Below are 24,849 nucleotides of genomic sequence, written 5' to 3'. Positions count from 1 at the left end.
AAACGGAGAGCCCTAATGCAGGGAACAGGTGCTGGGATAAGACTTCTGAGAACGGAGGTAGAGGAGGTGGGGCTGCCACTCACTCAGGGCACTTAGCAGAAAATTGACAGCAGTCAGTCTGCTCCCCTGTCAGTGTGGCGTACTCAGCCACTCACCCTGCCAGACGCGACCACCATTGATGAGAACCTCCACGGGGAAGGTGGGGTGGACCGGCTGGTAGCTGTGAAGCAGGAAGGCATAGCGGCCCAGGCTGGGCACCTGCGTGGTGAAGACGACGGTGCCCTGTAGGAAGAGTCTTCAATGAGTGATCGGAGCTGGAACTCTCTGGTCCTCCTGTTGTCTGGAGCATCGGCCAAGGCTGGTGGAAGATAGGGACCCAGAGCCCTGCCCCACGCCGCGCCTGTCCCTGGAGAGGCTTCCATCTAGCCTGAGCCCTCACCTGTGGGTGGCGCAGCAGAGTGGGTTCTGTGTTAGGGTCCACGACAGTTGGGGGCCGAGGTTGTGGTCCAGCTGGGGGTGCGCCTGGCGTGAGCTCCTGAGACTGGGTCAGAGGGAGGTCGGGAGGCAGCGGCAAGACCTGACAGTCCTTCAGGATGATGGGCTGCGGTGGCTTCGGGAAGCGGGAGGGCAGACAGGCAGCGCTGGAGAGTACCAGGAGTGAGCACACTGAGAGCCGACGGATCCCTGCTGTCTGCCCAAGCCAATCCCAACACCACTACCTGCCAGGGTTGAAGGTACCATGGCTGCTCACACAGAAGACCCGGGGCTCCACAAATTCTGCGCTGAACTCATCCACAGGAACCAAAGTGACACTGTGCTGTAGGCAGAAGAATGATTTGTGGCTGTGCTCTGGACAACTGAGGACAGGAGGCACAGTGGGCAGAGAGGGCTGGTCACATAGTTTAGACCCCTGGGGTCCACTGAGCCTAGACTCAATCACTCCTGCCTTCAGCCTAGAGCCCAGGGCTGTGGGATAAAGCTCTTGTAAACTGTAAAGATTTGTCACTTGTATTGGTTTAATAAAATGCTGACAAGAACAATCGCAGTGGGTTTCTGATCCTACTGCACGCACTGGCTTTGTGGAAGCCTAGGCAGTTTGGGTGCTCAACTTACTAGACCTGGATGGAGGTGGGGGTTCCTTGGACTTCCCACAGGACAGGGAACCCTGATTGCTTTTTGGGCTGAGGGGGGGGGGACTTAATTGGGGGAGGGGGAGGGAAATGGGAGGCGGTGGCGGGGAAGAGACAGAAATCTTTAATAAATAAATAAATTAAAAAATTAAAAAATAAATAAATAAATAAAAACCAAATAAATAAATAAATAAAGTGCTGACTGGCAGAAAGTATAGGCAGGGCGACCAGACTAGGAGAATTCTGGGAAGAGGAAAGGCAGCGAGACACAGTCATCATCCAGATGCAGAGGAAGCAAGATGAGAATGCCTCACTGAGAAAAGGTCCCAAGCCATGTGGCTAAATATAGACAAGAATTAAGGGTTAATTTAAGTTGCAAGTTGGAAGAGCTAGTTAATAATAAGCCTGAGCTAATAGGTCAAACAGTTTGTGTGTTTCTTTGGGACTAAACGGCTGTGGGGCCAGGCAGGACAGAAACTTCCATCTATAGCCCCAGACTTGGATGCAGAACTGGTAACAGTTTCTAGTCCCTAACCGTCATGGTACCCTACCCCATCGATCTACTCTTTCTCCATCCACCCATCTCTATCCTGGGCTCTCACAGGCTAGAGGCCAAAAACAGGTCCAGATCTTCACAAGCCCCTTCACGAGCAAATAGCTGTAAGCAGGGCCAAACTACAGCGTGCAGTGCCACACCACGGGCTCCCAGGACCCAGAGGCTCTGTTCTCTTTTATAGATATTTAAAGCACACTGTAAGAAGCTTCTCTGGGGGCGAGGGCTCAAGGGGCTTTACCAGGAAGAAGTGCGCCTGCTCAGCCGTCAGACGAATGCTGGCCTCAGAGTCCACGTGGAAGGTGGCCAGGTGATGCTGGGTATCCCGGGCTGGACCCCGACACAGGGAGCTGAGGAGAGGGATACAATGTAAGTGGGAAGCCCTGGGTAGAGCCCTCCCATCAACCCTGCCTGCTCTAAGTTTACCTATACGGACAGGGATGGAGACTGAGCATCCCGTGCTGGGGGGCTCTCTGAGGTGTGTGCACAGCCACACCCACCTCCTGGTGTGAACCTTCACTGATATATTCCACCACCAGAGCATATCGGCCTGGCCGAGGCACTGTCATCTCAAGCTGGATGTCCACCTGGAGGAGGGCAAGGTGACCAGAGGCCTACGGTCCTCATCCTCCCCATGGCTGCAGATAGCTGTCCTGGTGCCCGGGGCATCTCCAAACAGGACCATAGAGGGAGCAGAAGAGCTAAGGGAGTCCCCTTCCCACCAAGTGTCCCACGGGCCATGCATGTGGGCTCCATCACCTTAAACCTCGCCTTGCACCCACACGGCCACTGAGACAGCCCCTCCTCCAGACCAAGGCCCACGACACCCACCCCTCCACAGACCCTCAGATACCCACATCACTGCCAACACAGGTTGCCAGGGGTGGGTGTGAAGGACTGAGCTGCTCTGTGGGGCAGGGTCGAGGCAGGCTGTTGTCATAGCGACACAGGGCCTCAGTTCCAGCTGCTGACGGGAAGCCATCCAGGGGTAGGTGGGCATAGAGGAGACAGCTAGGGATAGAGACGGAGGTCAGCACAGGTCCATCCCAGATCCAGCCCCAACCCATCCTGTGGGACCTTACTTCTCTGTGGAGTGCAGGGCTGAGGGCCGGTAGGTACAGGCCTCGGTTACTCGATGCTGGAGGAGAGCAGCCTCATAGTAGGTGCTGGGCAGTAGGACCACATAGTCCTGGGAGAGATGGGAGGTGAGTGCTAAGGCCTTGGGGCCCAGGCCCTGCCCTCACCCTGCCCCCACCCTGCTGTGGCCCCGGCCTCACCAAGAGTACACCTTCAGCCTCCACCAGCAAGGTCCAGATGCCAGGGTTCAGCACAAAGGGTTCTCCAAAGCCTCTCTGGGGCACAGTGACAAAGGCAGGTTCTGTGCTAGGTGGGAAGGTCACTGGCTGGTTCTGCTCTGTGCCTGAAGTGGGGAGGGTAAGACAACTGGGTTCAGCCCTCAGGCCGTCCCTGACTCCTCTGGTTGTACTTCCCCCATGAAATGCACCTCCCACAGGGTGGAGGGCCAGGATGAAGAGGCCACAGTTTGGGTTCACCACCTGCTTGAATGGAGAGGTGGAACACGGGGTGGAAAGGGATGGGCGAGCAAACTCCACTCACAGTTCACACAGCTGGAAAGCCTGCCCTCTTCACGCACAGAAACTCGCCCGTTCACACTCGTGGGTCCACGGTTGACATATCGGAAGACCAGCCAAAAGAGGTCAGGGGAGGTCACGTTCAGCCTGGCCACGATCCTGGGCTGCGGTGGGTTTGAGACAACAGGGTCACTTCTCTGGCCATCGTTGACCGTGCTCCTGTGATTCTCCCTGCCAAGAGACCCATCTGGTTCCCTTGCAGTACCGAGCCCTGGGAAAGGGCAGCAGGACCCACCTGGATAGGTGTCATGTGCGCGTAGCCTCTCCAGCTGAAGTTCTCAAACTCTAGAGGGTTGAAGCCAAAGCGCACAGCATGGCCTTCAGGAGTTGCCGCCTCCTCCAATTCTAGACGCATGTGGTGCAGGTCCGGCAAGTAGTGGTCCTTCACCGGCCTGCCACGGTACAGGTGTCTGGGTGGGATAGGCACTAGCCCTACACAGCCACCCAGATCTCCAAGGGGTAGCTGCCTACCCTGTGGGGTCCTGAACGTATGGGACATGGTACACGCTACCTCCCCAGCTCAGGCCCAGCCGATAGAAGATACTTACTCGCTGCAGGTGGGACCCTGGGTGTTAGGGCGGCACCTGCAGGCGCCTGTCCTTGGTTCGCAGCCCTGGCCTAGGGCACCACCAACATCACACCGGCAGCCTGTGTTGAGAAAGAACAGGATCAGAGGCTGCCTAAACCCTTGACAATCTTAGGGGTCTCTCTCACAACCCTCCAGGTTAGGACTCATAGGTAGGTTTCTCTACACAATCTCAATAGAGAAACTAACATCAACCCTTAGAGTCTGCTTGGGGGCCAGGGCAAGGGAACTGGGATGGATTAGTGATGTCTGCTATGAGCACACATGGAGCAAAAGGCCACACGTCAGGACAGAGCTGCAGCCAGTAAAGCCAGTTGAACATATGCTGTTGCCAGAGTGGGACCCCTACCTGCCTGACCCATTTGTACCTCCCTGGGCTTCAGTCTTTCACCATGCATGATACAGCACATGCAATGTCAGGGGACCAGTGCGTGAGCACTTACTGCGGCAGCCGAAGTAGTCAGCACGATCCAGGCCGAAGAAGCCATCCTTGCAGGCTGCACAGGTCTGGCCACACACATGAGCCTTACAGAAACACTGCCCGTTGCCCTGGGGAGGAACAGGCAGTGAGACTTGGTGGGGCAGAGTCCTGATGGACTGGACCCACAGACCCCAATACCCTGACACCGACTCACCGACTGGCACTCGGTAACTCCACCCAGCGTGCCTCGTGGGTCACAGCTACAGCCTGGGGAGGGCAGAGCAGGAGTGAGAGCCCTGGAGGACAGGAAGGTCTCGATCTACCCTTCAAACCCTTAACCATCTAGGGCAGACTCACGCGTGCAGCCTTCAGGGTTGCTGGGGTTCAGGCCCCAGTACCCAGGTTTACAACGATCACAGCTTGGACCCTCCACGTGAGCCCGGCACGTACAAGGAGCCTGTGCCTGAGAGAGAATAAAATTGTGGGACACAGAGGAGGTCAAGGGACAAAGTCCCTCACCTGCCCTTGCCCCAGGCTTGGCAGCCACCAGGGTAGAAATAAACGACTGGAGAAGGGGTAATCCTCCCTTGAGGTTGCCACGGACAACAAGCAATCAGCAGAATGCCAGGGTCTCTCTGGGCTTCAGACCCTTAGCCTAATCCTGCACCAAGGGCAATCCTCTGCTCACCTCAGGAAGGGCAGGATTGGCAGGGGCCAGACCAGCAGGATGACAAGAGCCAGCTAGGGAGAAAAAACCAAGTTCTGATCACTCCTCAGTGACTGACCAAGGTCAAGAGCTTCCCAGCCATATGAACAACCACCTACACACAAACGAACACATGTAACACGCACACAGAGCAATCGCATGAACAGCTAGCTGCACGAATGTTTGCAAAGCATGGGCACATACACAGCATACGGAAACATCACACATAAACACATATGAACAACCTTAACAACACATGGACACAGCTACATGTACAGTACATGTACAGTCCCTATGTACACACAAGGGGACCCCCAGGCCTAGCGCGTAGATCATGAAAACGGGGCTGCCCTCTGCTGCACCACCCCCAGCTCACCGTCACAGTAGGGGAAGTTATAGGCACCCGGCACACACACATCACAACGCAGTCCGGTCACGCGGGGCCGGCAGCTACACTGCCCTGTGGTAGGCTCACAAGTCGCATGCAAGGAACCGTCGGCAGAGCAGTGGCAGGCTGTGGGGTGAAGGCAGTGGGTACAAGGTAGGGCTGAGGACTGTCCACCTCCCCTTCTCCCAAGAAACTTACGGATGCAGTCGGGGAAGCCGTGGAAACCAGGGCTGCATTCCTGGCAAGTAGTGCCTGTGTAGCCAGGACGGCAGCGGCATGAACCACCCACTCCACAGTCCAGGGACCCCCGAGGATCACAGGTGCAAGCTATGGGCACACAGGGGAGGGGTGGGGGTCAGACGCTGATCCTGTGGGAATGACCTGACCCCCTTTTCTCGCTCTAATTCTCTACTTACCCCGACACTCAGGGTAACCATGGTAGCCTGGGAGGCAGCGGTCACAGTGAGGGCCATCAAACCCAGGTCGGCACTGGCAGCGGCCGGCTTCATCACAGCCTTCAGGCAGGGTTCCCACAGGGCTGCAGCCACACACTGCAGGGTGGGATGCATTACTGGGGACCTTGACAGAAGCAGGTTTTCACTCAGGCACCCCAACCACCTATTCCCACATGGAGGGACATCACTCACACTGACAGAGAGGGAAGTGGAAGTAGCCAACGGCACAGCGGTCACATCCGTCCCCCTCAAAACCTGTGCGGCATACGCACTGGCCTGACTCTGGGTCACAGAAGCCATTGGCTACCCCAGGGCTGGAGCACTGGCAGGCTGCAAAGAGAGGACCAGCTGATCAGTCAATGCTGAGTTGGTGCAGGGCACCTCAGGAGGGGATAAGGAGGGGGCTGTACACACCTTGGCAGCTAGGGCCATAGAACCCAGGTGCACAGCGCTCACAGTGGGTGCCCTGGAAGTTGGGTTTGCACACACAGCGTCCCAAACGCGGGTCCTTCCGGCAGGCGTTGCCCTGGGTTCCTGCGGCGTTGCAGTCACAGTCTAGGAGGGAGGTGGAAACAGGAAGTTTAGACACGGACAGAACAGAACCCTGCCACCTGGAAAAACAGTTTCTCCGCAAAGTCATTCTCACACATTTATATAGCACAGGTTAGAATCTAAAAAAAGTAAAATTCCCAGAGCCGGTTCTTTAGGAAAACAATGATGAACTGCAAAATAAAACAACTGGCTGGATGTGGTGGTGCACGTCTTTAATCCCAGCACTCGGGAGGCAGAGGCAGGTGGATGTCTGTAAGTTTGAGGCCAGCCTGGTCTACAGAGTGAGTTCCAGGACAGCCAGGGCTACACAAAGAAACCCCGTTTCAAAAAAAAAAAAAAAAAAAAAAGACAAAAAAAAGAAAAAAGAATATAGACAGCAAACTCTCAAAAACACTAGAGCTAGCCTGACAGTCACATACTTTGCTCCTCTAGCTAACAAAAGTTCATAAAGGAAACGTTAAACAGCAAAGAAGAGATGAGGAGAGGAGAGGACAGCAGAGGCCCAGCCTGGCAGCAGGTCAGGTGACTGTCTCTTCCCTAGAGAGCACCAAAGGTGCCAGTGGAATTGCAAGGAAATCCCAGGAGAGAAAGTTTGCAGGGCCAGAAAATACCAGTGCTGAAGAAGGGCAAAGAAGGTAGATGGAGGACAAATCACAAGGAAAAACAGCAGAAGGTGAGGACCAAAAAAATGCAGTTCCAAGTCCTGGAATATCACACAGACAAGCAAGACCCACACTGAGACCCATCCTACTGCAAAACAGCATTCACTTCCACCCTGCCCTAGAAGGATACAATCCTGCCAATGGCACAAAAAAACGTCATCTAAAAGATGCATACAGGCAGGTGTGCAGGCACATGTCTTTAAACCCAACACTTGGGAGCCAGAGGCAGGTGGATCTTTGAGTCTGGAGGCAGCCTGGTCTATAGAACAAGTTCCAGGACAACCAGAACTAAACAGAGAAACCTTGTCTTGAGGGCTGGAGAGATGGCTCAGTGGTTAAGAGCATTGCCTGCTCTTCCAAAGGTCCTGAGTTCAATTCCCAGCAACCACATGGTGGCTCACAACCATCTGTAATGGGGTCTGGTGCCCTCTTCTGGCCTGCAGGCATACACACAGACAGAACACTGTATACATAATAAATAAATAAATAAATAAAATATTAAAAAAAAAAAAAGAAACCTTATCTTGAAACACCCCACCACCACCACCACCACCAAACGCAGAAACACTGAGAAGGGGACGCCTGTCTCTGCACTACGAGAGAGGCCAAGGCTACAACTGTGCAGGTCGGCAATGGTCCAGCCAGCGGCTGTGCACACAGCCAGCACACCAGTATGCTGCCATGTGTTAGGAAACCGACTTGGCACCTGGGCAAAAGGCCACAAAATATGGAAGTTTGGTAAGCCAGAGAGAGCCTGCTGACTTCTAGGAAGGCGCCCTGTGGAGACAAGACCATGAGAAGTCACTGCTGTCTGGATGTCTGTCGTAGCATCTTTTTGGAAGGAGGGCAGGGCAGCTGGTTAATTCAATGCTCCATCTGTCCATATAACGGGCTGTGAAGGGACATGTTTACGGGATGCTTGTGGGAGAAGACACAATCCCTAAACAGTGTGCATGGTTTACTACAGTGTTTATAAGAAAGAGTGCACACAGACACAGAGTTCAGGGTGCACAGAGACGGTTATTTGCCTTTCGTGTTTGCTGAGGTGCTGACGATGGAACCCAGGGCTGTGTGAAAGCCAGGCGAGCACTGCACCATGGAACTACAGCTGTATCCCCAAGAGGGCTGTTCCCAAGCTTCTACAAGGGTTTCCAAGGAAACTGTGCATTATTTAAAATAAATAAATAAATAAAAATTCGGGGCAGCAGTTAGAAGCACTGGCTGCTCTTGCAGAGGACTGGAATTCAGGTCCCAGCATCCACATGGTGGCTCAGAGCTATAACTTAGGATCAGGAAGTCCAACACCTTCCTTCCTGCCTCCATGGGCACCAGACACGCACACAATGCATAGACAGTCACATAAAACACACATACACAGGAAGTAAAAATTAATTTTAAAATTGAATAGACTAAATGACGAAGATTAAAACCAGCCCTTTGCATACACTTCTTCCTGTAGGTCGTGGTGACCTCAGGGTGCGTAGGCTCTGGTGACTGTCAGGGTATGTAGGTCATGGTGACCTCAGCGTACTTACTCACTATCTGTCCAGCAGGCGATACTTGTTCTCTGGTGTCATTGTTGGGGAACGAGGACACAGCTGAGGAGCAAACATTGCACACACGTCAACTAGGTCTGCTGGGCAAGCTCTCTGGACCACAGACCAGCCCAGGGCTCCACCCTTCCTCAGCCTCAGCCTTCCCGTTAACCCCCACCCGAGCGCCCAGCTGGTCCTCACGGTAGCAGTGTGGAAAATCAGTGTAGCCCTCAGCACAGGCGGCACAGTGCTGTCCCGTGAAGTTGGGTCTGCAGTAACAGCGGCCTGTTAAATCTTCACATGTCCCATCGGTGAAGTCCAACTCACAGTCACAGCCTGAGAAACAGTCAGAGATAAAGTCCTGGAAACGATGGGGAGTTAACCTCACCTCCTGGGGCGGGGAGGTCTGGGAGCTACAGCAGCTAGGACGCTGGGACTTCCCAACCTCCTCTCCCAGCCAGACCATAAAACTCCAGCCTCCATGGCCCAGGAACACAGCTCTACTCACGGCGACAGACATGGGGTGAGTCCAGCGGCTGGTCAGGGGCACGGTAGAAGCCGGGCAAGCAGCGCTCACAGTTGATGCCCGTGGTGTGGTGCTGGGGATACAGAGCTTGCTAAGTCCCCACATGTTCCCATCACACAGGCCCACCTACACCCGGCCAGCCTCTGCCTAGCCTACCTGGCAATCGAGGCAGACGCCCCCACCTTGGTACACATTGTCCTGGTTCTGGCTGGCATTACGCCGGTCCACCTCAGGGTCGTAGTAACAGTCGTGGGCATGGCCGTGGCAGTTGCAGGCTGTAGGGTCGGGGCCAGTGGTTAGCATGCCCTCCGTGTCCCTGGGACCCCTGGGTGTGGCAGTGCACACGCGTACGGTATACTCACACTGGCACTCATTGGCGCTATCGATGGTGGCAGGCTTCCACGGCTGTTGGTTGAAGCCTGGACAGCATCGGTCACAAGAGCCTCCACATGTATTGTGTTGGCAGGCACACTGCAGCCTGCGAAGGGACGTGGAGGAGTTAGGACATACCCACCCGAGAGACAGAGGGCTGGAGACGAGGTGGGTGGTACGGGCTTGGGCGTTGCTGGCCTGCTGTGTGGGCACAGGGCTCGCTTCCCTCAGTCCCCAGCTGTCATGCAGAAAGCGCTGGTCCAGACACCCTACTCCTACCCCAGCGGCTGTGCACATGGCCTGAGCCTCAGAGAATGGGAACAAGAAAGGGAAAGAGATGGGGGGGAAGGGAGGGCAGCAGAGAGGAGAAGGGATCTCGGAGGCGTCTTAGGTGGAAGGAGGCGTCTTAGGTGGAAGGCTGAAGAGAAGGGTGTGTGTTGATGGTGGGCAGGGCCTACGAGCTCAGCAAGGTGGAACCCTGGCCCTACCAACCCTGCCTGGCCCCCAAAACTCTGATCCAGTTCTAAGGGAGGGACACATTGGTTCATCACTGAGACCCGGATCTCAACTCAGCCTGTGAAATCCTCATGTTGGCCAGACACCCCCATATATCTAGGGCATTTCCCCAGGGGCAAGTGGCCAAGAACTGCTTCCTCTCTCCAAAGGCTGGAGGCCTGCCTGCTGTCCCAGTGGGCAGGGGAACAGCTGGTTGGGGATGAAGACAAGCCTGGAGCATATGTTCTGTATAAACCAACACCTCCGTGTATTCTACCAGCGTGTGGCAGGGTCACAGCCAGCCCACTCAAAGGGGCAGTGTGTGCACTTCCTGAGCAAAACCCAGAAGCCTCTGTGTGCCCCATCCTCCAAGATCTACTCCCACTGATACCCAACCCAACAGGGGGCCATGGCCTTGGGAGTCAACCCTGCTGCCCCTCCCATCCCAAAGGCTTATGGAAAAGCCTCAGCTCCAGTGGAGAGGGGAGGAATGAACTACCTGTCAGTACAGATAATCAGCAACTACCTAACCTCACCCAGCAGAGGGAAACCCACAGCGGGTGTCTCACTTCTGAGATCTGTGCTAGAGGCACCCCTGGGCTAGTAAGGGAAGTAGGTATTATGTGGAGTAAGACTGGCCACCCTGGGGGTTCCTCCATAGCCACAGAGGCCCTGAGGAAGCCTGACAAAGGGACAACAAAGTGGGGGCAGCAGATGCCACGCACGGCAGATTTGAGCCTGAGACTCCACTCAGTGAGACAATCCGGTAAATGCTGCAAAAAGACTGCTTCAGACAACTACAAACAAAGGAGTCTAAAAATAGGCAGATGTGAAAAATGACTAGTTAGAACTTCCAGAATTGAAAAAATGCAAATATGAAATTTAAAAAACCCAAGCCAAGAGCCAAGACCGGGGCTGGAGAGATAGCTCTGTGGTTAAGAGAGAGCACTGACTGCTCTTCCAAGGCCGGGGTTTGATTCCTAGTATCCACACTATGGCTCACAACCACCTGTAACTCCAGTTCCAGGGGTCTGACACCTGTTTCTGGCTTCCTTAAATATAAGGCACACATGTAGTGCGTGTGTACATACATGTGGGCAAAACATTCACACATAGAAAATGTTTTAAAAGAGAAAATAAAGGTTCTCAATGGACTAGGTAAACAGCAAACAGATACAGCCAACGGGAGATTCTCCAAGAGCAAGGAGGAACAGGGGAGCTGCTGAGAAGACCAGTGGGGAGTGAGAGCTCTTCTCAGGCAGGAGCAGTATGTTTCTTCCATACGCATCTGGTGGGAACATAGACGAGAGCCAGGAGGGCCATGACCAACCAATCAGCAAAAATACATGCATTCTTAGACCTCAGAACCAGAGAGCAGAAGTCCAAGAAACAGCCCCCACCCCCACCCTTCACACTTCCAGCTGGACCCACAGCGCATCTAGGCACAGAGGTCATGAGAGAGGGTAACAGCTCCAACAGTAACAGCCCAAGGGACCCTAGAACCTAGAGAACCTAGTGCTGTCCCAGGTAAAGAACTCACCCACAGGCCGGAAGGCAGTTATCATACAAGAAGCAAAGTTAGCTATACACTGGTTAAGCAGCCATCTTCTCTCTAGGGGTGGGGAGTTTCGAGTAGGGTTCCTCTGTGTAACCCTGGCTGTGCTAACTCGCTCTGTAGACCAGGCTGGCCTTGAACTCAGGGCTCCGTCTACCTCTGCCTCCCAAGTTCTGGGATTAAAGGCCCAGCTAAGCAAACATCTTCTAAAGATGACTGACAGCCATCCGCTAAGTGGCTGAGACGTGTGCTCCAGAAAAAAAGAAACAGAGTTCTGGGGAAGCGAGAGGTCATGAGAGCAAGGATCTGGGAACGAGAGGGTGACCCAGACACTAGAGAGAGAATGAACGTCCCCAGTGGGAATGACAGGGGGTATTTCTCTACAGCTGGATTTGACTGAGCCAGGCAAACCGGTAAAGGTCAGGGTGCGTCTTTGTGCACTGGGGGGCTGGTTTGGGCTGCCTAGACAAACGGTACACATCCATCTAGGGGCAGAGGTGCACAGCGAGGGATCATCCCAAAGGCCCTGGGTCTAGAACCCCACACCTCTGTGGAATTCAGGGCAAATAGCCATCCAAGACCAGGACACCCTGAGAGGGTTACACAGTACTGCCTCTTCCGATGGAAAAATGGAGACCCAGGGTAGCAGCCAGCGCAGGTGCCATTGGGAAGCCAGAGCTGTGACAGGCAGGGAGGCAGATGAGGTTAGACAGAGAACCAAAGGTCTCACCTGAAAGGATCTGAGGGGTCCTTAGCGTCACAGACATCTGCGTGACCGTGACAGACACAGCGGCCGCCGATGCTGATGTCTTTGATGCTGTAATAATACTGCAGTGGAGGCCATGAGCGTCAGATGTCACCCTAACAGGGCCTTGCCACGGGCATGCTGCCCCCACCTACCCCCTCTCCAGAGCCTCCACGAGAAACCAGCTCTACCACCCTTCCTTCAGCGCTCAACCACACCCCCGGGCTCACCCTGCGGGTGACGGTGGGATCCCGCAGCGCCTTGCCCATAAGGTGACCCAAGAGTGTATTGGTTCGCAGAAACCGCAGGCGGATGTTGGTGGCCTTGGTGAAGTCTCGAAGTAGAGGTGAATAAGAGAAGTTCATGGCCCCGGGGCGCCCGTTCACCAAGGACACTACAATCTGCAGAGGGCACGGCAGGTGAGGTCAAGCGTGGTCTCGGGGACCCACCACGCCCAGACAAGCATGACTGGGCACCCTCACCTCGCCATTCTCCAGAGGCACTATTCGCGAGTACTCTGTGGTACAGATGACGTCGTCATCCCGCGTGATGCGCTCTAGGGTCCGAGGTCCGAATCGCTCCAAACAATCCCTCTTGGAGGCTATGGGGAACGGATGAGAAGGTGAGGCCACCAGAAATACACCTACCCTGGGTCCTAACCTAGCACCCGCTGGCTCCCCGCATTCTCTGAAACATGTCTGCTGTCCTGTGTTCTACTGGCCGGCAGGGGTTACTGAAGAGAGTCCTTGCCCCAGGCAGCCAGGCCAGGCCAGGCTGGGCGGCAGAGCCTTCCATACCCCACTGCCCAGGCCTCTCCCTGGGTCACGCCAGAGAACAAACACTCCTTAACCTCTTCCCAGGCTGTCTTCGACTACCTCTCTCCCACTCTCAGCCAGGGAGTTTTGGGGGAACGTGACATCAAGCAGGCCTCATCAGAGCATCCCCACCCTGCCAACATGACTGGTCAGGGTGGCAAGTGGCCAGGCCAGTCAGTGACTCCAGCTCTTTCCTGCCTCAGGCCGTAAAGCTGGCAGGAACCAGGCCCACAGCTGCCAGGGCTGTTTGTTACCATGGGAGCTGCCCGAGCTGAAGTCGATCTAGAGGGGCGAAAACACGGCCGGACGATTCCTGGTACCACCAGTGTGACACCAGCTATGTCCAGTGCCAAGAAGGAAGTCAATAAATAAGCTCCCGTCTACACCAAGGTGGCACCGTCACAGGGGTAGGGTGTGGCATCAGAGGCCTTGAGGCAACCGTTGCCCCCGTGCAGAGACTCTCCAGCCTTGCAGCTCAGGGCACTCACAGGCAAAGAACTGCCACGGCTGGTAGGTGTGGCCGAAGTCTGTGGACCGCTCCAGCACCCAGAGGTCGGGCCGAGGGGAGTTGGCGAACTTGATGAGTACATAGGCCACGTGGAACACCTGCAGGGGGACAATGGGTGTGACATTAGGCACTGGGCCCCTCTGGGTACCTGCCCACCCTGTCGGGTGTGAGGGACAGCAGGTGATGAAGAGGCCACACGTCTGAGGAACCCCTCAGGTCTGAAGGCGAAATGCTTCTCCACAACTTCCCTGCCAGGGCAGGTTGAAACCATGGGAGAAAATAAACCTCCTCCTCTTTGTTTCACTTATGTATATGAGCACAGCAAAGGAAAACTCACTTAAGAGAACGTGATACCAAAGCAGTTGGGTCACTGCTGTCACTAAACCTCACCACGTGGCTCTCAGGCCTCGGGAACTGATTTGAAGGAGGAATGTGGAGGACGTAGGAAACATCAATTAGAACAGTCCAGAAGCTGGAAGGGGAGCTTCCTGTGCCATGCTGATTAAGAATAAAAGATCAGAACCCCCGCAGATGCACAGACAATGAGGCCCTAAGGAGTTGTCTCCCTGGATAAAGCACTTCCCACCCAACAACCTGAAAACCTGAGTTTTATCCCCAGAACCCAACAGATGGAAGAAGACCGACTCCACTCTGTGTATATCATGGCATGCATGCCTACACAACACACGCACATATATACACACAACAACACACAACACCAACAACATGTGTATACCCGTGGCATGCATGCCTGCACCAACACACGCACATATATACACACAACAACACACAACACCAACATGTGTGTATACCGTGGCATGCATGCCTACACAAACACACGCACATACATACACACAACAACACACAACACCAACATGTGTGTATACCGTGGCATGCATGCCTGCACAAACACATGCACATAAATACACACAACAACACACAACAACAACATATGTGTATACCGTGGCATGCATGCCTGCACAAACACATGCACATATATACACACAACAACACACAGCAACAACATATGTGAATACCGTGGCATGCATGCCTACACAAACACACAATAACATATGTGTATACCCGTGGCATGCATGCCTGCACAAACACATGCACATAAATACACAACAACAACAACACACCACAACATGTGTGTATACCGTGGCATGCATGCCTACACAAACACACAATAACATATGTGTATACCGTGGCATGCATGCCTGCACAAACACATGCACATAAATACACACAATAACAACAGCAGCATAATAAAGAAATGTGGACGGGGGCTGGAGAGATGGCTCAGCAGTTAAGAGCATTAGCCGCTCTTCCAGAGGACCCAGCTTTGATTCCCAACATACACACGGAAACTCACACGTCTGTAGCTCTAGTTCCAGGAGATTCAATGCCCTCTTCTGGCCTCCATAGACACCAGGCATGTATGTGGTACATAGACAAGCACTCAGACAAAACACCAATACACATATGTGCAGCTGGGCAGTGGTGGTGCACATCTCCAATCCCAGCACTTGGGATGCAGAGGCAGGTGGATCTCTAAGTCTGAGGCCAGCCTGGTCTACAAAGTGAGTTCAGGATAGCCAGAGTTGTTACACGGAGAAACTCTGTCTCAAAAACACAAACAAAAACTGCAGACAATGAAGGCTAGGTTCATGAGGTTTCAGATTAGAAAATGTATCCTGTAGGAAACCAGACTGGGGTCACTGTGTTACATTCCGGCAAGGAAACCAGACTGGGGTCACTGTGTTACATTCCGGCAAGGGACTCTGTCTATACTTTGCCTGGCCCCGAGAATATGACTGACGCTAAATTCCAAAGTAATGGAGTAATTATTTTAGGGAGTAAATTTCAAGACAGCATAGCAGTCTGTGCCATGGTTATCGCTGGTTTCTCTTAACCAAATTTACAATCAGAATCAGGAAGGGAAAATGAAACAAAGAGGTGAAAAGCGTACAGTTCACCAGAATGGCAGCTTGTTTAAATACGTTAAGGAGATCGGTAACTTTAACTAGTTACATAGTTAGCAGTTGGAAAGTAAGAAAGGTCCCTGACTCTACCAGGCTCCATGGCATGAAACAGCATGCCGACCAGCAGAAGGCTAACTAGGGACATAGCCGCACAGATTTAGGCCAGTGGAGCGACAGCACAAAGGGCCCATCTATTGCTCAGGCTGACAGAACTTGGCAAATCATCTAGATTTGCTGGGGCGCAGAATACAAGAGTTACGGGGTCCAAGAAAAGTCCATCAGGACACACGACGCGTAAGAGTCAGGATCCAAATGAAGCTGAAGCTACAGCAAAGAAGAAAAACTGGTGATGCCGGAAACTTGGCAGATCCGCAAAGAAAAGCTATGGGCACCAAGTGTTGTTGACCCAGAGAGGCTGTGTGGTCTGTGCACAGCAAGCCCTTTGGACGGCGCTAACTGCCTGGCGGAGCTCGGATGATGCCACCAAATGCCTTTAATGTTGAGCATATAGCTACAGGACTTCATGTTTGTCCTTCTGCTTTGGAACCATTCCTTCCTTTCAGAACAGGAATGTCGCAGGACACAGTGATACACCCCTTTAATCCCAGCACTCGGGAGGCAGAGGCAGGTGGATCTCTGTGAGTTTGAGACCAGCTTGGTCTACAGAGTGAGTTAAAGGACAGCCAGGGCCCATATAGTGAGAGCGTGTCTCAAAAAAACCTAAAATAAATTTAAAAGAGGAATGGTAATGTCATTTTACATTGGAATTAACTTCTCGATCTTACAGACATTTAAGAGTCTGCCTTGGATGGGCAGTGGTGGCACATGCCATGAATCCCAGTACTTTGGAGGCGGAGACAGACACAGGTGAATCTCTGCGAGATCAAGGCCAGCCTGGTCTATAGAACAAGTTCCAGGACAGCCAGGGGAACACAGAGAAACCCAGTCTTGAAAAACCAAAAATACATGGAGCCTTGGATCCATCCCAAGAAAAACATACCCGACCACTCCTCATTCACTCTTGGGCAGCACCTCCAAGTTCAATCTCACTTACTGTGCCCTAGTTCAGCCCACAGTGCTGGCTGGCAAGCTACCCCACATACCCTCTCCCTAGACGCTTCTGGGGCAGCCCATCAGCACCCATTCCAGGTGTGGCCTCTCTGATGCTGAGGAAGGGGAGTGATGGAGGAAGGTCATTGGCTAATAAAGGAACTGTCTTGGCCCATTTTATTGGTTAGAAGATAGGTGGGAGGAGTAAACAGAACAGAATGCTGGGAGGAAGAGGAAGTGAGCTCAGACTCCACAGCTCTCCTCTCAGGAGCAGACGCCTGAGAGAGATGCCATGCCCCGCTCCCGGGCAGACACATGCCATGAAGCTCCGACCCAGGATGGACTGGGCTAGAATCTTCCCGGTAAGACCGGTGCTCACAGAGTATTAGAGATGGGTTGATCGGGATATCAGAATTAGCCAGTAAGGGCTAGAGCTAAAGGGCCAAGCAGTGTCTAAAAGAATACAGTTTGTGTGTTGTTATTTCGGGGCATAAGCCGAGCAGGCAGCCGGGGTGCTGGGGACGCAGCCCCGCTGCTCTTATTACTACAAATGGCGCCCGATGTGGTAGCAACAATTTCTCGGGTCTACTCTGCTTGCCAGAGGCAAGCAAGCGCCTCCTCTAAGAGAGGCTTCCTGACTCAGCTTTAGCTGCAAAGCCTGCGGCTCATTAAGAGGTCCTGCCACGAAACACTTAAATGGTGTTGACGAAAAGCTGAACGCATGCTTTTCGGTTTTCAGCCGTAACAGGAAAAAAGCTGCGCCATTTAAAAATGCCGGCTTTCTGGGCTGTCCTGCCAGGGCAAACTCTGACTCTTTTACGCAGGCGGTTCGTGCGGTTTGCAAGCACAGGCTGCTGAAGCTCGCTTGCTGGCAGGGACCTTGAAATGCCATAGAGTTGTAGCAGTAAACGTGGCTACAGCCAGTACCTCAGCCATGAGGCTGGAAAGCTAAGGAATGGGCTGGATCCAGCCGGCAAAGCCACGCCTTTAATCCTACTGATATTGCTTGGTAAATTAAAGACTCAAGTGGTCAGGAAAAGAGAGATATACAGTAAAGAGAGATTCAAAGACAAAGAAAAATTTTTAATGGTTTACAGTGTGTTAAAAATATATGCAGACTAAAAGTTGAAGTTCTTAAAGTAAAAAACAAAAAAAAAAAGGAAGAGAGTTGTGTGTGGTAGTACACACCTTTAATCCCAACACTTGGAAGGCAGAGGGAGATTGACCTCTGTGACTTCAAGGTGTGGTAGCACACGCCTTTAATCCCAGTGTCTAGAAGGCAGAGACAGGAGGATCTCTGAGAGTTCAAAGACAGCCTGGTCTACAGAGTTACTTCAGGTCAAAGATACAGAGAACCTGTCTCAAAAAGCAAAGAGTTAAAAGTAAAAATAAACAAAATAGAGGTTAAAACAAAGCTGTACAAAGATGGAAAATAGACAGAGAATTTTGATACTGTATGCTATTATGCTCTTTAAATTATTTAAATGCTGAGGAAGGAGCAACAGATGCTAAAAGATATTTATTTATAAATGCTGCTGAACTAATCCAACATAGATGTTTTGATGCCTTGACTTTGAAATTTGGATCTAAGGACATGATGCTTTGGAAAGGAGTTTCTTATTTTGTTTTCACAGAGGATGAGACGCTGTTCATTTCCTCTATTCCGATTTGGTATGATGGACCACGCCCTCCTGAAGGGTTGCAGTGAACATCTTCAGAAAATTGCTTCGCTCAACTGCCAACTGAGATGAAACTAGCACACAGGTTATACCATGAAAGACCTAATTAACGACGCCCCCATTCAGCAGGAAGCAGTTTGGAGAGAAATAACTGCGCCCATATTCCCAAATAATGTTTATAAATGTTCTTTTACATTTAAAGGGGGATATGATATAGGTATGAATAATTTGCATTAGTATAGATTTTGCTTTATTGATAGAGATTTAAGGTCAATTTTGTTATATGTATAAGTGTTTCTGATTTTGATTAAGGTATTGTGATTGTGTAGCTCATTTAAATATGTACTGTATAATTAAGAAATATAGGTTAATGGATAATCATCAATAATAGTAAAGTTTGTAGTCATGTTAGATTTTCTAGATATATAGAGATATATTTTAGATAGACATTCTTCATGTCTTTCAAAGATTACAGAATAGGACATTTAATGTTTTAATAACTGAGGACTTTTCATGACAATGAGACAATCTGCTCCTGGCAGTACCAATGTACTTCAAGAGGAAGATGGGCATCGAAGAGGCACCTTATGGAGTTTGATAGCCATTTGGGCAAGAAACTGCTCTTGCCTGGACTATTGCATAAACTGGACACAGAGAACCCACAGAGAGAGGACTACTGAACTTGCCTAAGGTGAGATGATCTTTCGGGGTTCCTGATTCATGAAAGAGTCTGCGAGACATTCTGCAGGACACAACAGATAGTGACTGAACTGACTTTGAATTTTCCTGCTTTATGGAAATGTCTGCTGGATACCATGGGCCTGAAGGCTGAAGATGGATGCCCCAACAGTACAGAGGAACTTTGGGTGACTGTCCAGGCAGCGAGATGTCTCTGTCATTTCTAGAGTTTTAAAAGTTGCTTTTTTCTTGTTTGCTTAGGTAGTATTGTATCTTTCTGGAGTCTTTGATGGAGTTAAGAATAGTTAGTTATAGTTATAGTTTTCCTTAGTTATGATAAAGATTATTCTAACTTTTACTTGATAACTGTTTCATTATATGTAATTTTGCTATGTTAAAGTTAAAGCCTTTTTTTTTTTTTGTTTAAACAGAAAAAGAGGAAATGATGGAGAAAGGTCATTGGCTAATAAAGGAACTGTCTTGGCCCATTTTATTGGTTAGAAGATAGGTGGGAGGAGTAAACAGAACAGAACGCTGGGAGGAAGAGGAAGTGAGCTCAGACTCCACAGCTCTCCTCTCGGGAGCAGAGGCCTGAGAGAGACGCCATGCCCCGCTCCCGGGCAGACACATGCCATGAAGCTCCGACCCAGGATGGACTGGGCTAGAATCTTCCCGGTAAGACCGGTGCTCACAGATTATTAGAGATGGGTTGATCGGGATATCAGAATTAGCTAGTAAGGGCTAGAGCTAAAGGGCCAAGCAGTGTCTAAAAGAATACAGTTTGTGTGTTGTTATTTCGGGGCATAAGCAGAGCAGGCAGCCGGGGTGCTGGGGACGCAGCCCCGCCGCCCCTATTTACAACAGGGGAGAATGGTTTTCAGTCTGTCCATGAGTCTGAGAGCTGAGACGAATGCCCCCCACAAGCCCCGGACCCTGGAGCAAGATGAACAACAAAGGGGAGAAGCCAAGTGTCCAAGCTAGGGTCTGCTCCAAGAGCTAGAGCTAAGGAAGGAGGCCAATGGTGTGGGCAGGCTAGACCTGACCAGCTCAGGGAGAGATCCCTCCTGCTATCTGCTGCCCCGGTTTCTTTCTCACCAATAGCAGGTGGATGTCATCAGGCTGAAGTCTGTCACCAAGTCTGCAGGACCCACGGGGAAGGGGCTGAAGGGGAACCCTTATTCCAGGCTGTATCCATTTGCTGTCTGTGTTTGTGATAACAATCTGACTCCAAGCAGGACCTGAAGCAGAGCCCATGGAGGGATGCTGCGCACTGGCTCGCTTCCCTCCTGGCTTGCTCTGTTACCGTTCTTAAATAACCCAGGCCCACCTGCCTACAAGCGGCACCAGCCGCTCTGCCCATTAATCATTCATCAAGAAAATGTCACACAGACCAATCTGACGGAGAGTCCCTCTTCACCTTGGCAACAACAGCACGACTGACCCCTTGTCACCTTGAGGCACAAAAACATTACTGTTAAACTGAACCTTTCCTTCCCAGCCTTTCTCCACGACCCCGTCAATCCTAGCCCCCCACCCCTGCAACTGAAGCTTCACCTTCATCAACGGCCTCTCCAGGCGTCTCACAGTGACTACAAAGCGCCACAGCTTCTCTCCGTGACCCCTCCAATGCCGCAGCTTTCAGGCCACCCAAACCACGTGGGGACTCTTACACGTTATCAAGTTTGCCTTAAGAAAAAGCCTTGAGCTCGTGGACCACAGCTGCTGTGTGCTCACCCTGAGGGAATACTTCCCAGAAGATCTCACCTCAGTTACGCTCTCTTTTTAACAAATCATGGCTGATTTTGCAGCTCCAGCCAATGAGCATCAATTGTTCCAGGAAAGCAAAGAATTTCATATCAGCGGGGCTGGTTTCTGGTTAATCACAGCTGATTCTTTAGTCCCAGGTGACCAGAACCGCAGAGTCTTCCCCTCCCTTCCCCAGCCAGAGACAGGGTTTCTCTGTGTAGGCCTGGCTGTCCTGGAACTCACTCTGTAGACCAGGTTGGCCTTGAACTCAGAGACCCACCTACTTCTGCCTCCCAAGTGCAAGTGCCACCACCACCTGGCAGAACCACAGATTCTTAATTTAAAATATCATACAAATGATTCCAACAGTTTAAAGGGCTCTCAAATCAAACTCCCCTCTGAAGCTTCACAGGTCAGACCTCCACTGTGTGCGCGGAAGAGCTCAGAACTCCAAACTTCTCCACCTTCCTCCCACACATGGTCAGGTCCACAGCGGTGCCCACTCCAGCAGCAACTTCTCTGTTTGCTCCCTGTTGCCGTGATAAAAACTAACCGAAAGCAACTCAGGGAGGAAAGGATTTCTTTCTCATCTTACACTGCAGGGAGCTAAGTCAGAAGCTGAAGCAGAGACCGTGGAGGAATTCCCGGAGGCTTGCTTCCTAGGTCTGCCTTTCTTTCTTTTTAATTTTATGTGCATTGGTATTCTGCTTGCACATATGTCTGTGCTGGATGCCCTGGAAAGGGAGTTAGACACAGTTGTGAGCTGCCATGTGGATGCTGGGAATTGAACTCAGGTCCTCTGGAAGAGCAGCCAGCAGTGCTCTTAACCTCTGAGCCATCTCTCCAGGCCCCCAGCTACCTTTCTTAAATAACCTGCCCAGGGACAGCATCACCCACAGCGGGCTGGGCCCTTCCACATCAGTCATTAATCAAGAAAATGCCCCACAGGCCAATCTGAGGTAAGTGAAAAAATCCTTTCCATAGCTGGGCTGTGGTGGCACACACCTTTAATCCCAGCACTAGGGAGGCAAAGGCAGGTGGATCTGAGTTCAAGGCCAGTGTGGTCTGCAAAGATAGTTCCAAGACAATCAGGACCACTCAGAGAAACCCAGCTGAGAGAGAGAGAGAGAGAGAGAGAGAGAGAGAGACAGAGACAGAGACAGTCCTAGGAATGTATACATTCATGTCAAGTTGACAAAACGGAATGGCACACAGTCTGAGTCATTCTGAAGTCACCTAGTACTTCAGGCAGTACAACAAACCTTTGGGGCTCTAACCCTGGGGAAATCCAAGCTACCCAGACCCCAAGCATTCCTTCCGGACTCCAGGACCCCCAGACACAATCTGAGTGCTATCCTTACTGGGATAAAGGGTGGAGCCAGTACAACCTCTCCCAGGCACAGGCCTATTCATGGGCTGCCAGGACTGAGGTCATTGTCCACTTCGCTCTGTGGGTGAGGGCAGGGAGATACCCCACCCAGGGGGTATCCTAGCCACTTCAGGGTCAACCTTACACTCCACCTCACGCCTCAGCCTCTTGTGCCCTGTGGCCCCAAAATAGAGGTCCAGCAGGTCCAGAACAGTGTGTAATGACAGAAGGACACCCATGAAGAAGACAGGCAAACGACAGCAAGAGGCAGGAGGGAAACTTAGGCATAACAGACATGGACACTGGCTGCTCCTGGGAGCGGGCAGCCTGGCCCTCACGAGTCCCTGGGGCCCACCCCCGCCTTTCCCTGGGCCCGAAACCCAGGCTGCACCCTTGCTGGAGACTCTGGCCTTCCCCAGTCAGCTGGCCCTGCATTTTTCCCAGCTGAGAGCACTCTTACAGATACTGATTCCAAGCCGCTGATGAGCAGAGTAACAAGGCATGAAAACTTCTACCCCTGTGCTGGGATGTGCTGACGCATCCCACCTTCTTTCTCCCTGTGTAGCTAAGCCGGTCCCACGGCAGCCCTGGGCAGCTATCCTCAAGGGCTTCCTGGCTGCAGACACTGGAGAGCCGGAAGGCTGTGCCTAGCACCTCCCAGACGTCTCCAACCTGGTCTTTGCTCCCAGGACTGCAGCGGTGCCCGTGGTATGACCCGGGAAGGGCACGGACCCCTGGCTTCGGCCCTTCCCCCGCCACGCCTGCTCCGCTCAGCTGCCCAGGCAGCCTGACCTTTTTGCTGCTGCTGCTCAGCTCTTTGCAGAAGGAAAAAAATGTCTTTTAAAGCAAAAGGCAAACAAAAGCCGCTGGTTATTTTTAAAATTCTTGCTATTTTGGGGTAGGCACGTCTCCAGGGCAGCAGCCGGGGCCAAGCTCTTGGCCACCATACCCCTCTTACCCCCTGCCCAGCCAGACCTCAGAGGGCCAAGACTCTAAAAGAAAGGTTATGCCCCCATAACCCTGCCTGACCATGCTGGCAACAGTCCCGTGAACCAAGCTCGGCATGCAGGGTGGGAGTTTAGGGAAGGCTCTAGGTTCAAGGTGACCATGTGGTCCTATGAAGCTGCTTCTCCACCCTAGAGACAGGGCAGTGGGAAGAGGTACACAGAGAAGGGCCAAATAAGACAATTCCCTGATGATATGGATGTTCTAGAGCCCCTACTGGAAGACAGCACCTGTCTCCTGCATGGGCGGAGGTGATGCCAAGGTAGCCAGCCCTGGAACCACCTGGCACAGCAGTTCTAAGGAAGGCCAAGCAGGTCTGGACATCACACATGAGGATGAGGAGGAGCCGGTGGGGTCTTCCAGGCCCTGGCATGTGAGTATGCAGAAGGTTAAGCCTCCTGGCTCGCAGCCTCCTAGACTCAGATAACACCTCACCAAGAGATGGGCCACAACTGGCACCTCCAGGAAGGGTCAGTGCTCTGCCATGGCGCTCTGGGATCTAGGGAGACCTAGGCTGGTGGCTGTGGCAAGTGTTCTGGGGCTGAGGGGACCAACCCACCTTTCTAGAGGAGTGACTCAGCGGGCGTCCTGTGACTCAGCCTGCGCCCTGCAGGAAGAAGGCTGGTTGCCAACTCCCGGGGACAGGCCAGGGTCCCAGGCGGTGGTGGGTGGAGGCAGGAAGCCCTTCCTAGCCCCAGGCGTCCGGCTAATGCCCTGACCGCTCCCTTCAGATCACGCTCCAGGGCACCTGGACCTTCTGAGTCCTAAAGACCTTGGGTGATAAGTCCAGCCCACAGTCTCTCTGTCATTCCCACCTCCCGTAGAGATCTGTCACCACCACAGAAAGGGCTGTGATGGGGTCTGCTCAGGCTAGCAGCTGGGTAAACAGGCAGAGCTGTTACTTCAACAGACATGGGAGTCCAAAAACAGGCCATGTGTGGACTCCACCCCAAGAGATAGGGGACAGTAAAGCCCAGGGAGCCAACCAGGCAAGCCCACCACTCAAAAACAAAAATAAAGACAAACGGGGAATTGGGTGCGGCTTGGGGGGTGCCTGCTTAGTATGCAGGAAGGAGGACCTGGACAGACGGCAAAGGAGCCACATAATTCACGAAAGCGTGGGATAGAAGTCTAAGGTATGGTATGGCACACGCCTGTAATTTTAGCACTTGGGAGGTCCAGACAAGGCATTCAAGGTCATCCTCAGTAATGTAGCAAGTTCAAGACCAGCCTGGACTACATGACAACATACAGTTTCATAAAATTTACAAGAACGAAAACCACGCTATACACCCAGAACAGAATCATCTGCCCAATCCACAGGGATGTCCTAAGCACAGCAGGAAAACTGTAAAGGAACCAGCAGGGATGAGCGGCCCTGCAGGGGACAGGAGGCTGTCAACTAGGGGGTCCCCCCCGGGGGTCCTCCCCCCCCCCCCCCCCCCCCCCCCCCGCTAAGCAGAGGCCAAGATCCTGCATAGCAGCAGGGGGCTGGGCTGGGCTCCTGGACCCTGAACACCCCATCTGGCCCAAGCTCCCTGCCCCTCCTCCCCGCCACCCAGCCAGGTCAGGCCAAACGGTCACCTAGAGGGGCAGAGGGTGGAGTTGATCCCAAGAGGACCCCCCACAGCTGAAACCCAAACAGTTTAGTCTCCTCTGAGAGGCACAGCGACAACGAGAG

At 52.5% G+C, this 24,849-nt stretch overlaps 1 protein-coding gene across 1 annotated transcript in view; it reads right to left on the bottom strand.

Moving 5' to 3' along the window:
- Nucleotides 1-24,849, bottom strand: part of Lama5 (laminin subunit alpha 5) — a 50,140-nt gene that overhangs the window by 17,488 nt on the left and 7,803 nt on the right. The window contains exons 3-31 of the mRNA XM_041641698.1: nt 13,637-13,754; nt 12,816-12,934; nt 12,564-12,734; nt 12,319-12,416; nt 9,529-9,644; nt 9,323-9,441; nt 9,149-9,239; nt 8,842-8,976; nt 8,641-8,703; nt 6,306-6,446; nt 6,084-6,221; nt 5,853-5,987; nt 5,635-5,763; nt 5,425-5,562; nt 5,031-5,083; nt 4,700-4,805; nt 4,557-4,609; nt 4,365-4,470; nt 3,884-3,983; nt 3,571-3,727; nt 3,301-3,439; nt 2,961-3,103; nt 2,766-2,872; nt 2,541-2,694; nt 2,110-2,270; nt 1,925-2,033; nt 720-817; nt 440-641; nt 156-282 (exon numbers count right to left, since the gene is read on the bottom strand). Of these exons, the coding sequence (XP_041497632.1) occupies nt 156-282; nt 440-641; nt 720-817; nt 1,925-2,033; nt 2,110-2,270; nt 2,541-2,694; nt 2,766-2,872; nt 2,961-3,103; nt 3,301-3,439; nt 3,571-3,727; nt 3,884-3,983; nt 4,365-4,470; nt 4,557-4,609; nt 4,700-4,805; nt 5,031-5,083; nt 5,425-5,562; nt 5,635-5,763; nt 5,853-5,987; nt 6,084-6,221; nt 6,306-6,446; nt 8,641-8,703; nt 8,842-8,976; nt 9,149-9,239; nt 9,323-9,441; nt 9,529-9,644; nt 12,319-12,416; nt 12,564-12,734; nt 12,816-12,934; nt 13,637-13,754 (3,526 nt within the window). The remainder of the gene's footprint in view (nt 1-155; nt 283-439; nt 642-719; nt 818-1,924; nt 2,034-2,109; nt 2,271-2,540; nt 2,695-2,765; nt 2,873-2,960; nt 3,104-3,300; nt 3,440-3,570; nt 3,728-3,883; nt 3,984-4,364; nt 4,471-4,556; nt 4,610-4,699; nt 4,806-5,030; nt 5,084-5,424; nt 5,563-5,634; nt 5,764-5,852; nt 5,988-6,083; nt 6,222-6,305; nt 6,447-8,640; nt 8,704-8,841; nt 8,977-9,148; nt 9,240-9,322; nt 9,442-9,528; nt 9,645-12,318; nt 12,417-12,563; nt 12,735-12,815; nt 12,935-13,636; nt 13,755-24,849) is intronic.

Source organism: Microtus oregoni, unplaced genomic scaffold (genome assembly GCF_018167655.1).
Source record: "Microtus oregoni isolate MIOR12 unplaced genomic scaffold, Mior012 000071F_ref0000514, whole genome shotgun sequence".
Classification (NCBI taxonomy): domain Eukaryota; kingdom Metazoa; phylum Chordata; class Mammalia; order Rodentia; family Cricetidae; genus Microtus; species Microtus oregoni.
Note: the sequence above shows the minus strand (reverse complement) of the source record. Positions and strands in the feature narration are given on the sequence as shown.